The 15,169-nt window shown below is 34.3% G+C and overlaps 1 protein-coding gene across 3 annotated transcripts in view; it reads right to left on the bottom strand.

Annotated features, from left to right (window-relative positions):
- Positions 1-4,501: 4,501 nt before the first annotated feature.
- Positions 4,502-15,169, bottom strand: part of TLL1 (tolloid like 1) — a 167,178-nt gene continuing 156,510 nt past the window's right edge. For all 3 annotated transcript variants that reach the window (XM_037526411.2, XM_054701039.1, XM_037526412.2), the window contains 3 exons: positions 14,531-14,744; positions 7,847-8,097; positions 4,502-6,432 (listed from right to left, as the gene is read on the bottom strand). In XM_037526411.2, coding sequence (XP_037382308.1) covers positions 6,298-6,432; positions 7,847-8,097; positions 14,531-14,744 — 600 coding nt within the window. In that variant the 3' untranslated portion in view covers positions 4,502-6,297. The remainder of the gene's footprint in view (positions 6,433-7,846; positions 8,098-14,530; positions 14,745-15,169) is intronic.

The raw sequence follows: 15,169 nt of genomic DNA, 5'->3' as shown, positions 1-15,169 counted from the left end.
TAAATAGGGACAATTTTACTTCTTCTTTTCTGATTTGGATGCCTTTTATCTCTTTTTATTCTGGCTAGAACTTCCAAAGCTATATTTGAATAAAAGTGGAACCAGAGGACATCCTTGTCTTATTCCTGATCTTAAAGGAAAACTTCCAGTTTTTTTTTTCCATTAGGTATGATATTAGCTGTGGTCATGCCATTCCACGTGTCTCTTAAATTTATCTTTCAATCTCTTTACCTCTCTCTTCTATGTGTATGTGAATCCTAGTATCTCTCAACTCATAAATTGTCAGCTGTATCTAATTTGAATATTTAATAATTACTATATTTCTAGATTCAATTAAAAAAATCTACTCAATACTTTGTTAGCACCTATATCATTTTCACATATTTTCTCTTTATCATTGTACTTTACATGTTGTAATCACGGTATCCAAAGTTCTAGAGCCTAATCCTGCCACTTGTTATTCTGGATTACTCTTACCTAACCACTGTCTTTTTTGTGTGTGTGACATCATGTTTTATGAACATTGTCTCTGGTGATAATATGTTACTTGGGTGGCAAGTATATGTCCCTGAGTGCTTTTTTAGAGTCTGCTCTTAAGAGGGTTGGGTACCCCAGGACTTGACCAATACTTCAAAATGGCTTATTGGCTTGGAGAGGGAAGCAAATGGTTAGCCATTGAGGTGTTTCACTGTCCCAGAAATCACACTGCAATTACAAAATTCCCTTTTCTGTAGTTAGGTCAGAAATAAGTGATTATGGAATTACAGTGTATTAATGTATCATAGTAAGACTAGCATTCGTTAAGCACTCCAGGTGCTGACATTAGGCAGCATTTTTTAATACATGACATTGTTTAGTTCTGAATAAATGTCAGAATTTTTCTATGTTATTCCACTGCCATTGCCCATTTTGATAATACCTTTCATTTGTAAATTGAAAATATAAGTAACTGATAAGTGAAGTTAATGTTTATCTCTCCAACTAGAATTTAACCTTCATGAGATCAAAGATTATGGCGTGGTTTTTTTTTTTTTTTTTTTCATTTTTTTCACCTCTCACTAAATTCCTCATACTTAGCAGAGTAGTTTGCATATTATTAGATATTAAACAAATATTTATTAAATGAATAAACAGAATCACTGAATTTTTAAAAAATGGAATGAATTACATGGTTTTACTTTGTATTTTTGGTTTGGAAACAGCAAAACTACTTAAGTTCCCAAGAAATTCAAACACAACTAGTTGACATTTTGTGATGTAAAAGGGACTTGAACAAATTCAGTATATCTCTGGAAAATTTTCCTACAATTTACATTAATTTCTAATATAGCCCTCTAAGGAATATCCATTAATACTCTTCTAGAATAGGTTTGCATACTTAAGCCTCATTATCTATAATCCTTTCAATATATTTGTCCTTTCTGGGCAGTTTTCCTGTTTAAATAATTGCAATGGTCATTCTTAAACATCTCCTTCCCTGCCTTCCCACCTCAACTCTGTTGCTACTATTTTCACAGTCTGGCATCTTATTCATGAGTCACTGGTTCTGACTTTGGAATATCAGGAGGGAATCATATTTTGATTGAAAACACCTGAGGGGGCAGGGAAGCAAACATTGTTTAAAAATGAACAATGGTGTAAAAAACAAAGGAAATGGGAAGTTCTATTCTGAAAAAAAAAAAAAAAGTTAAGTACAAACAAAGAAAAAGAAAATTATTAACTAAATTTCTATCATTACTCTTTTAAAATTTCCTAATTGGGCTTTTGACAGATAGAAAATTTTTCAGTGCTTTGATTTGTTGTGCAGTTAAATATTATGACTAATATAACTAGATTACTTAACAGTAAAAGCACTATTGGGTCTGTTTTTAAAATGAAATTTGTAAAGTACTCTGCAGCAATAAACACATGTTCAAGTTATTGCAAATCAATTTGAATAACCTTAGTTGCTATTTTTATTTCAGATGTAAGTATGCTATAAAATCTCCAGGGTTGGGCAAAATATAGGTAGACAGAACAGAGTAAACAGGATTGGTGAAGTTACTAAGAACACAAAGAAATTCATTATTTACTCAACACTTCTACCCTCGCAGCAAAGAGAGAAAAAACATACCTGACAGGTTATTTTATCTACACTTATTAAACTGGCTTCCTGGATAACTCCCTTCAGCTGACTCAACCAAATATATTTTGACTCACAGCTCTTCCAAAGTGAGAAGTTGATAGTTGCTGATTTTTTTTTTTTAAATTGAGGTGATGTTGTTTTACATCACTGTATTTCGGGAGCTGAGACCCCTGCCTTCATGGGTTATCACCAAAGTGCTTTTTGATTTTAAAATATTGTGTGAGAGTGAGCATATAGATGCACTCAGGGTCTAATCTCTTTGGAATCAGAATGCATTGGTCTCTGCATCAAGGGAGAGTTGTGTGGTGAGCTTGGATTAAGGCAAATAGATGGAGGAACAAAAAGGGGGCAGGTTGAAGACTGGACAATGAGAAAAAGTATGAAACCAAATATCCACAATGTTTCTGATTCAACCTTTCCATCAAGTGTTTCCTAAGCTGATGATCAAGTTTCTAAATTTTTATAACAATAACAATAAAAGACTAAAAGCTAAAATATTCCATGACAACTCTCACTATGCACTGAAGCATTAAAAAGTCGAATTCATTCACAAAATAGCATTTTTTTTGTTTTTATAAACACATGTAATTTTTGCCCTATAAAATAAAAGACATAGCTGCAATTCAAGTTATAATTCTTTAGATGATTAAATTTTCTGCTTTTTTTCCTCCCATGCCAGGTTTAACAAGTGGCATCAAAGTTGTTCCAAAAAAGTAAGTCTTATTCCCAATATAATTTCCAAACATTTTGATAAATGCTTTAAGTAAAAGTTATTTTTAATACATATATGGCTATAGTTTACTAAATATAAGTATGCAATTTAATTATTTTAATTACCTTTAGCCCTGTGAAAAATAATAGTAGATACTTTTAGAGATTTTTTATATGGAAGAATAAAATTTCATAATTGATGTTTATCATGAAAAATACAATAATAACTGAAACCAAATAAAAGAGATGAGGATATTTAAAAACAAAATTGTACAGAATTTGGTTCTGATGTTGTTAAATATTAAAATCAGCCCTAAGTAATAATAATCCAAACAATACAGGTAGGGAACATTTTGGGATTTTGAAAAGATAATTGCTTTTTCTTTAAAAGTGATGTTTTGCACAATTAAGTCATGATTTCCTAAATAAACTAGATATTCAAAATTGACTTTTAAAAATAATTTAATAAAATCATATTAGGTGGGAGCAGGTTTTTTTCTGTGCATATTAGCAAGAATTGTATAGGAGTTAGAACTTCAGAAATAGAGAACACAATATACTAACATAAGGGTCCAAAATAATTTACAAAATTAATTTAATAAAATGCCTAGAATAGTAGCAATGATTAAAATTATAATGTGGCTATCTGCATTTGCATTTAACAACACATTTAAGCCAGAGTTGAGTTGATATAAAAATAATATGCAGTAAACTGATACCTGCATAGGACACAATAAAAATTCATGTTCACATTGAAGACCTAGAATAATAACAGTACGCTATATGTCTTCTAAATACTTCTTTACTTTTTTTCTCAGTTGTGTTGAACACAGCCTAAAAAGACATCAACCGGAATAACCAGAATATTTCTAAAGTAGAACATTGCATTCCCCCTACCATACCAGATAAAATAATTTAACATATTTACTTGAACCAGAGGCTCATGGTTTCTAACTCCAAACTATGGAGTAGTTTTTGTTTCGAAGTTCCTAGGACTAACTGTGGTTCCTAAATCTATCTACACTTGGTATTCAAATGTTCATCCTGTTCCAGAAAGGACAAGAGGTACATCTTGAACCTTTAACTGTGACTCATCCTTAAAATTTACTTTTTGTGGAAAAGTTTCATTATAAAAAAATATCTAGTATTTATATCAAGATTTATTTGATTACATTTGGTAGAACAAGTGCAGATTTTGCTATGAGACAAGTTGGGTCTCAACCTCTAACTTTACCCAGGGACCCTGGGAATGTATATATATATATCCTTCTTTGAGCCTTAGTTGCCAGCCCACACATGGGAGCCTCATCTCACCGCAATCCTCAGAGGACACATACTATGTTTTAAAAGACCAAATGCCTGCACTAGGTAAAGGGCAAGGCATAATAATAGAACACCCGTGGTTATATATTTTTTTGCCTCCTCTATCCTACTCCTGATGTTTTAGCTAATTTAACAGTAGCATAAAAATACAGAAGTTATTGGAATAAATCAGCTGCACTCAAAAGCTCATGATATTACAAGCAATCATTATACATTTCCAAAGTAACATTCCATAAGATGAGAAGATTGGTTTTAAAAATGTATTTACATTTTAAATTCATATGTGAGAAAGAGTTTTCAGGGCAACAATGACCAAAAAATATATATATATTAACAAAAAGCTACATCTGTGTGTATAGTTTAATGTAAAAATGAAGAAAAATCCCCAATTTTATTAAATGTTGAATGTTCATGGACAGGTAATAGAAACAGAACTACATACAGCAGTCTCCACCAACATCAAAAAATAAAAAAAGAGTTTCTCTAAAGGAAAGAACCTTTTTAAAGTGGATTGGTAGTAATTAGAAGTTCCCATTATTTGTCCATGAAACCTTCTAAGAAAGGTGCTACTTCAAACAGGATTCTAGTAGAACTTGGCACATAAATTTTAACTTTTCCACCACCTCCTACTTTTCACCTTCCTGTAGCTTCACTCACTCTCTTCACTTCAATCTCACATATATATATATATAATATATATATACAGTAATATTAAAAGCACACATGACTGTAAAGCAGAAAATTCATTTTCTACAATAAAAGCGGATTACCATATTTATACACATTGTTCTCAATGACAGAAATGGAGTTTCCTTATAGAGCTGTGAATTAACATACACTATTATGTTCAGCATTTCAAAAGGTGTTCCTAGGAGGATCTGTTTGTTCATGTGCAAGAATTCTAAGGCATTGTAAGTAGTTGTTCCACAGGACAAGTGCTACCCTTGTAATGATATACCCTTGATACCCTTAGCAAGTCTTTAGTCTTCAAATACCACCAGCCAGATATAGGGAAGACATTCATAGTCTACAGGTGTTTGGCTCAAAGTTCAAAAACTTTGTTTAAAAAAAAAGGTTTATGGAATAGCACCATAGAAAGTCTTTTAGAAACAAATCCATTTCTCCAATACTGCATTTTTTTAAGTGGATCACAGGAAGAGAAATAAAGAGATCTTTCAATTCTTACAAGGCCTACTTCCACTTAATTTCATTTTTTTTAAATACAACATTAACCATGAAAACATGAACAATAACAACAGAACAACAACAAAAGAAAGACAATAGCAGCAGTGGTGACGTGAGTATGAGCCATCCAGGCAGTCACTTAAAAGAATCCTGTTCACATCTGTTTTCTCATCAGTTCCTCACAAGACTTCTCAGATTTGGTGTGAAAAGAGAGAACTTCCTAAGAAAGAACTGGGTTTTCCAATCAATGGGGAGTTTTCCAGCACTTAAATAAATGACATTGAGTTACACTACAGTCATTGACACTACTGACAATTCAAACATGTCAAAATGTTGATAAAATGAAGTGGTCTCAAGATCATTGGTGTTTCAAAGAGGTTAATCTGGCCTGCTAGCGAAAATAATGAAGCTGAACTATTCCAGTTTCCAAACATCAGACATACCCACATTTAAAGCACACACCACTTTCAAAAGACTCCCATTTCACAACATCTTCTGTGCATCTGATTTACAGTGTATCCAAGATACAAAGCCAAAGCAATTATCCTAAGATATAAGAAGAGGGCTTTCCAGTTTATGACCTGCAAGATCATTTTATTTTCTTCAAATCTTGAAAAATTGTCCAAAGGAACTTTCTACAGGGTCATAGATCCTGTCCACATTGCAAGGCATCTATGTTAAGCTGTCAGCAAAAGTTGTGGAGTCTTCTTTGGAGATGTGATGGCCTTTCTCCAGCTTTAGATACCGCCAAATATGGAGTTCAAATATCCTGGTGATGCTGATCAGGGCTAGCTGGAAGCTTCTCTTTTAGTACAGAGATAATTCTGGTCTTACTGTTTTCTTCTGCTCAAACTCATTATATAAAACATGTGTGCTAATATTCTTCAGTTTAAAAAATATATGTCTTCTCTCCATTATGCACATTCCTTTATGTTCTGTTGGAGGTTTTGGTGTTATTTTTTGGTATGCATGGTATCTGGATATCTGATGCTTTTGTATCTTATATGAAATCCTTTCTTGTTGATCGTGTCATCAGTGTGAAAATGAATTAATACTGCATCTCCTATGGAATAGAGCTCTTCTGGTGGCTGGAGAAAAATCAACAACAAGGAAATAAATAAATAATAGGATGTATCATTTTTTTCTTAAGTGTAGTTCCTGTTTGATAATATTTTTCTTTGGAATACAACTTAACCCTCCCAACAACTTTACTGAGTAGATATGAGTACTCCTTCATTTGAAAGATGAGAAAACTTGAGTTTCAGAGAAGCAAAGGATGCACTGAAGATGACATGGACTCAGGGATACAGCTGGGCCTGACGCACAATTGAATCTGTTTCCAAGTTCTAGAATATGGTACTTTTTTCCAATTTTTTAAGCCAAGCTCATTTGATTTACAAGTAAATAAAGTCCAGAGAAGATGAAGAGACATTAAATTAAATAGTTTCAGAAGCTGTTCTGAAACAGAGCCACCTCCAGAATCCAAACCATCTATTTTTTCTTGTTTTAATAACCTAAGTACCAAAAAGCTTTTTTGGTTTCATTTTAGTTGCTATTTGGACAGGAGTTTCCTAGTATTATATAAGCAATTATATAAGCAGTAGGCATTCCAAAAGTTGGGAATGTCTTCAAAACAAAATGTGTCTTCAGAAGACCACTGGATGTTCACTCAGTGAAAAAAGGCATTGAGAAACCTTAAAAGTTTCTATTTCTTATTTCTTACAGTGACACCCTCTGACCTGTGCTGGTACTCTGTACCCTGCATGAACCATGTTCCAGCAGTACTGAGCCCACACTTTAGTGGTGGATCCTTCCACTCTTACCAAAAATATATTTGTTAAGAAGGAAAAGTCAATTTGAAAGGTGTGCATATACATTTTCTTCTATATTTTAATTTAGGAAGGTGACAAAATTCTCCAAAGAATGTTGTTTTTAGATTACTAAATATTTAAATATAGATTGCACAATAAAATGTGAATAATGGGCCTCCCTGGTGGCCTAGAGGTTAAAGTCTCAGTGCTATCAAGCCATCACCAGCCTCTGCACATGAGTTCGATCCCCAGCCAGGAAGCTAACCCACATGGTGCAGCAGACCTCTCCTGTCTTGTCCACTACTCCCCTCAGCAGTGTATTTCAGTTGATCTGCCTGTTCTGTTCCCCACTCTGTCTCTGGTGAATCCTCTCACCGCTCCACACTCTGGCCTTCACTCCAGTTCTTGTATTCATAAATAAATAAAACTTTTTAAAAATGTGAGTAAAAATGTTAGAATGTAGACATAGCAAGAAACTTTACTGAATTAATCTGTCTCATTTGATTATTGACCAAATGCAGTAGAGATGGTGACCTGGCAAGGGGATAAAGAGGCATGCTGTAATTTACCAAGCCATTAATAACACTATGCAACTTTCTTTTACAAAACACTGCCTATTTATATGTGTTGCACATATATGCATTGTGAATCAATAGCCTTTTTATCATGTTGCTGTTGAAATGGTATTTACCCCTGATCCACAGAATCGACCAAGCGCCACTGCCGTTGAATCGAGACCATCAAAGAGCTCAACGTAGTCATAGCCACAGTCAGCTTCTTCCTCCACTTCAAATATCTGAAAGGACAACTCGAGCCGAGAGCCCCGTTCCGACACCAGCAGCCACTCACAGTCGACCTGTCCTGGGTAGTTGTTGTCACCAAACTGAGCATGTGAGTACAGGTCTCTGGGTTTTGGTTCAGCCTTCAGCCGGCCACCACACTCTGCCCAGGGAAGAAAATATGAAAGTAAGTTCAATAAGCTTTAAGAGGTCCAACTTCAGTTTGTAGGACAATTATTCTCTAGCTGTGTATTTATGACCATCCTCAGATGTGTTTCTCATAATGAGACACTGTGAATAACAGCATTAATTTACTTAAGTAGAAATATTTAATTTGATTGGGGAAATCATACATACATTATTAATTAGTTACCTTTGTAGTTCTAGTACCCATTTGCTTATATTTTGTGTTTGCACAAAATAAAAAATAATGACCTTTGTTTAGCTTCTTTTTTCAGAGAAATATGCGTATATATTTCACCAGTTATTTCTTTTGTTACTAGAGGTGACTACAGCAAGGAAATAAATATGCATAAAAATCTATCAGTTTTCAAAAACTTTTTCTCAGCAATGCTTTGAATTCAGAATCCCAAAAATTTATAGTAACTAGAGATGAAATAGGGGAAGAATTAGTTGACAATGCTCCCTCCCACCAGTATAGAAGCAAACATATTCCTGGGAGTGTGGGAGGGGAAAGTAACAGCTATTACAAGCATTAGGGGAAAGTAGAGATTCTGTCTCTGTGAATATCTGAGGAATTCCTGGGAAGCAGTAATTTCAGTGCTAAATCTAGGAAAACTGAGATGACCTGGGAAAAGGACAAAAATAAAAATCAAATATGGAGAGATCTGGACAGAAATTACAACATTGGCTGTCAAAACCCAACTGCAATACTGTCAGGTCTGAGGCCAGAGTCCTTGGTGAAACCTGTGACGATGACTTATTAGGCAGCTAAATTTTTTAAATTATTTTTTTAAAATTTATTCATGCATACAAGAACCGGGGTATAGGCCAGATGTGTGGGAGGATGAAATGATTCACCAGAGACAGAGTGGGGAACAGAACAGGCAGACTGATGAAATACACTGCTGAGGGGAGCAGCGGGTGAGACAGGAGAGGTCTGCTGTGCCATGTGGGTATCTCTGCAGCCGGCAGGGATCAAACCTGCACTGCAGAGGCCACAGACAGTTTCACAGCACTGCACTCAACCTGCTGCACCAGCAGGGAGACCCTGGCTAAAATTCTTATCTAGATTTCTCAGATTTGTATATATTGTGGATTGGTGATTTTAAATAACAAAATATGTTTGAGTCCCCAGGATGTAACCCCATTCAGATGTGTCAGAATACAGTTAGACTCAACAAATCCCTGCTGTTGTTACATATTCAGAGACCTTTCTGTGAATAACATAAAAAACTTCCAACCAGGGTTTTAACCATGAAATGTCTTCCCTATAAGGCTGTGTTATGTGATGAATCTCAATGCCTTCTGGTAGGTGGGCATATTGCACCATCTGTTGATGACATAGGTGCCACTATTACAAATTAAACATGTGAGGAGACACATGTGCTTAGAACCACTTCTGAAGACTGGATTCCAATCAGCCCCAGATGTCCTCTCTTGAGTCCCAGAATCTATTAGCCAAGCATCCTCCCTTGCCCACCAAGTAACTCTAGAACTTTTGTCTTTTCCCTGTGACAGAACTCCACAGCCCAAGGAGAAGCTCTGATTTTCATCAGCTATGGGACTTGTCCTAGACTTCATTACTAAAATAAGGATCATATAAAGGACTCCTATCATGGGGGATAGACAAAGAGTGAACAGGGTCTAGATGAAGAATAAAATGCTTGAAATATGCCCAGCACATGGAGAGCGGTCATGTAAGTGTAAGCTATCACCATCAGTCCTATTATTTTCCACGAGAATACCCAAGTGCCATCATCTATACTTCCACTGAGGTATGAAATGCAAAGCCAGAAAAATTGAAAAACCATTTAAAACACTATTAATCTGCTATTAGAAAGGAAAAATATATTTTGGAAGACCAGGAAAATACATGGTAAAAAATATTCCTGAATTCAATATATAAATATATAAAGCAGCATACCTCATTTACACATTTTTCAAAATTCTACCTGTTTGCAAAGTTTCATCTAAATGGCTGATTTGTATTCTTTTCAATGTTTAAAGAGCTGCCAGTGCTGGGTTTACTTTTATTCCACAAACCAGAAGGGCTGAAGGACAGAGCTGTGAGATGAGAAGGGTCTGGCTTTTCCTGCTTGCTTTGCAGAAAGAACATAGCAAAACAAAGACCAGGATCCAGAAGAGACATTCTCTGCCAGCCCCAGCTTGGAACAAAAATCAAGGAGGAAATGAAGAAGTCAAACAATATGGGAAGAGAGATTTCACAAAGCCTTTGTGAATCTGAAAATGACAGTGAGGAATCACAATTTGATTTTATTGAAAACTTCTAGAAACTGGTAAATACAAAAACGATTTCAAGTCCATTTAAGGGTGCCTTAACATATTTCAGCAAGTCGCCCTGTTCTAGTGTATTCCTAGAGATCACTGCTCAAATTAATAAATATGAAATAATACCAATTCTGAAAACAAAGAGAATTTAGTCTGCAGAATACATTTTTAAAGAGTGAAGATTTGAATATTATATGCACAAGAGGTGTGATTTTTGTATGTCCTGAGAGAAATTTCATGAGCAGAAAATATTAGGCAGCATAAAGACAATTGCTTGCAGTGTCTTTAAGAAATCTTATGACTGTTCTTCAAAATATGGTCCATATATCATTTAACACAGTCCCTTTCAAAAATATTTTTAATAAACACATTTCCTGCAAATATTCCTAATAATTTACCAGGCCAGGAAGATATAAAAGCAGTCATTTAGCGTGGCAGCAATACTGCTTTTAAATAAATTGTTTGAAAATAGTCCCCAAGCTGCCAGTGCATCCTCTACAGATTCTGAGAAATGGAAAATGAATTTGAATAAGAAAGGTAACAAGGGGAGAGAAGCCTGGGAGAGCCTTCATTTTAATTTGGAAGGACATGTTTGTTTATTTCCTGGTAAAGTATTAAATTCCCGGAGAGGTTCTGCAATTTGACCTATAAATGCTTTTGGAGGGCATTCTAATTTAATTGAGTTAGATAAAAATAATTTCCTTCCTAGGGGGTTTAGTAATGCAGTATTTGATTTTTAAATGTCATTGACAAATAAGTGTAATGTTTTATGCTATAGAAAACAAGTCTTACCTAGCAGACAATGCCACTTAAAAACACTATTTTCCACTCCATACTTACAATATCATTATATAAGCTATATCTTTTGTGAGAATACACAGGGCATTTTTTTTTAATTGGAAGATTTGTTTCCTTCAGTTAGTTTATTTAAAGCTGGAATAAGGCCTCTCTGTGGGGCAGTGGTTGAAGGCTGGCTTGCAAGTCTGCCCGCAGCCTCTGCAGCTCTGGTTCGATTCCCCGGCTGCCAGGCAAGGGTCCCACATGGAGCGCAGACCTCTCCTGCCGCCCGCTGCCCCACTCAGCAGTGTCTTCTCAATTTGCCTGTTCTGCTCCCCGCTCTGGCTCTGATAAATTCTCTCACCCTCCTGCGCTTCTGACTGTACCCAGTGCTTGCTTGTATAAATAAATAAATAAATCTTAAAAAAAAAAAAAGCTGGAATAATACCATTAATTAACTTTTTTTTTTTTTTTTTTTTTTTTAAGCGCGGAAGGGTGAGAGAATTCACCAGAGCCAGAGCAGGGAACAAAACAGGCAGACTGACGAATACACTGCTGAGGGGAGCAGCAGGCATGGCAGGAGAGGTCTGCGCACCATGTGGGACCCTTGCTGGTGGCCGGGGATGGAACCGGCGCTATAGAGGCTGCGGGCAGCTTCTCAGCCCAGCGTTCAACCACTGCGCCACCAGGGGAGGCCCTAATTAACTTCTTAAAATAAATTTGTACTCAGAATTTCCCCCCAATTTACTGTGGCGGGAAAGGACTTTTCTGATAATGTTCATTTCCTAAAGTTTTGGGAAATATTACTTATTATAAAGTATCTTAGAAGACTATTTGTAATAACTGGCTTTAAAATTCATAGTTATAAGATTTCCTTGTGCAGAAAATTAATATTAGAAATATAAATTCACTCAAGCAATTTAAAATGTATACTTTGGGACTCTTCAATAATAGTTACATGTATTCTAGAAAAGTAGTGAATAATGAATAAAATGCTTTATAAATATAGCAAAAGTGGATATATGTGGTATTGAATTATGTTGTCTTGTCAGTAGAAACCAAGCAAAAATCAAAAGTTCAAAAACTTCTGAAAAATCAATTTATCTTATCAGATTATGAACTGCCTACAGGCAGAAATGTCTACCATGTTCCTATAAATTTCCCCAAATTTCTATTATTTTCCTATAAATAACAAATACCTTGCAGGGTATATTCAAAGCAAGTGCCAAATAAGCATTTAGTGAAGGACTATTTGACATTTGTATTAAAAACAAGCTTTGAGAAGAAATAAATAGTAAGCAGTAATAAGAATTTTATGGCTACTAGCTGTATAAAATAAATCTACTCAGAAAATTCCAAGAGAACTAGGTAAGCAAGACTAAAGCTTATACATGAAAAAAATTAAAAATCAAATAGGTAAATGTCATCATTTATACTTTTGGCAAACGCTAGTGAGTTAAAGGGAAGAAGCCAGGACTCTAATTCCATCTGTTACATTTTGTTTCTTAGATTGTCATTTAAGCTTTAGTCTCATAATCCTCATTTCTGAGATGACAGAACTGGATTAAACAACATCCAAGGCATGTGTTTGCCTAACAAAATGTGATTGAGGTGGTTCACATGGGTATTTGAACAGATATCAACAGGGAAATAAAATCAGCCTAATCAAGTATCTATTTCACCAGAAGATTTGTTTACAATTTAGATAATGAAGTATTCAATCTCTACCACTTGCTTCAAATAATAACATTCCCATTTTGTATTAAATTTCTTCTTAGCCCAAAATTTCTGTTAGGAGAAAATATACTACACTGTAATACATGAACTTTGAAGATAAGGCTGGGCAAAAGTACAGATTTAACATCATTTTAGAAATTTTTGCAAATTAATGAAACCTCCAGATTTTTAATTTCTTCATCTGAAGAGTGAAGAGATAACATCAAATAGCTCTTTTGAGGATACAATGTATGTCAAGTGTATGTAAACCAGGTAGATAGATGAATGGATGAACGGATGGACAAACAGATACACATATGTTTAAAATGTCAAGTACATACCTCATATACCAATAGATTTCAGTACATGATCTCTATTATACTTAGAATCTACCAATGGATTATTAAACACTGCAGGACGAGTCCATGTCAGAGGCCATGAAAATTAAGGCATCACATTTTACCAGAAACCTTGAGATTATTTTACAAATACTATGTCATTTTGACAGCATATTTCCCACTGCATTCTTAGAACCTGTAAGTTCTTGGAACTTGGAAAATATATAAAGAGTAATGTCAAATATATGGAAAATCTTCACTACTATGAAATTTCTAGTTCATGAAATACTTTCCTTATGCAAAATGACTTATATTAATCACATGACATAACCAACTTGTACTATTGAGGAATCCAACCATTATTAGAATGAAACAGATCAATATTCTAACAATATTCATTTTCCACAAATAGACTTCATTAAAAATTCAAAACTCATAATATACTAGAGTAAAAAATAATATTGGACAATGGATTAATTAAAATTCTGATTATAAAACAAGGGGAAAATACAAGAACAATCAGTAAGAAACCATGACAAAAATTACTGCACTGAAATTGTTTCATGGACAAATTTGTAGACTATTTTAACTGTTTCACAACTAAACTAAATTTCTCCCAGAAGTGTCTCAAAAGTTTATGCACTGAGAGTACCACTAGATGTCACTACAAGCTAAATGACTTTAGCCAATATCAACATTAACTGATTTTAACTGCTGATAAAAGAACACTTATGGAAGAGATTATTATTTTGTCTTCAAATTATGAAAGAAACTACATTTTTGCCTAAAAATTCCCACACTTTTCTAAATATTTTTTTTTCCCTCAAAGATATAGAGCAGTCAAAATGTGTAAATTAGGATTAGGGAAAAGATCAGATTGCATGCAAAAATAAATTAGGCACTGTAAAACAGAGATGTATCCAAATTTGATATGTACAATATTACATTAATGCAAAAACAGGCCAATCAGGTAATCTATTGGGTTAAACATTATTTTTGAGTAGCAAGTTATAAATTTCTGTTAAATAGAATATATAAAACAAACTGTTAGAGTTAAGATGAAATTCATTTTACAAAGATTCAGATAATTCTACTTGGTCATACCACAGCAACACAAATCAGACCAAATTATTGCGTTTCTTTCTAGATATTCAACAACTACAAAGATATTTATTTCACACAGAACTTCAGTGAAATTTCTTCTGCATTGATGATCTTGTTATAGGATCCACTCCATTCACTGGAAGAGAAACTTTGGTCTTTGTCAGAAAAGTATGACCCCAACATACTGACCTGTAGAATGTGTGGCTTGAAAGCCTTTTCTTTGTACAGAGGCATCAGAGACAAACCGAACAAACATTTTATTTCCAGTGGCCAGTAGGGGCTCGGGTATCTTGTTGCCACAGAGTCTCCCAAGAATTGGTGATTTTTCTGTTTCTCCATCAAAAACTTCCAAGTGATCATAAGCACATTCTTGATGCTGCTCTATCTCAAATTCACTAAAGGTCTATTAAGAAAAAAAGAACAAAAAAAATCACAAATCACTCAAAATGAGTTCTTTTCTTTTGAGCATAAGTACAGTTCAATAGAATATGTTTCAGCCACACAAAGGATCTAATCCATATAACACATTATTGAAAGGGGGTGAAATCAATACAGTATAAAATTTATGGGAAACCATAATGAGGATAACCATGTAATAAATTCATGTAAAATTCTACTATTTAACTATTGCAACTAATTCTACCATTGCAATTAAGTCAACTCAAGAATGTAAACAGATTATAATAACAAAATGTTTTATTCTGAATTTATTCTAATTTTTTTGGAATGTATCAGAATCAGAATATTTTAAGCAATAATAATATAAATGTATTGGTTTTTAAAAAAATCAGTGAATAACATTTTATCTTTGGGCAATTAAAGTAAGAA

This window comes from Talpa occidentalis, unplaced genomic scaffold (assembly GCF_014898055.3).
Source record: "Talpa occidentalis isolate TD23 unplaced genomic scaffold, MPIMG_talOcc4v2.1 talOcc4.4, whole genome shotgun sequence".
Lineage (NCBI taxonomy): Eukaryota > Metazoa > Chordata > Mammalia > Eulipotyphla > Talpidae > Talpa > Talpa occidentalis.
This window is presented reverse-complemented; position numbering and strand designations above follow the sequence as displayed.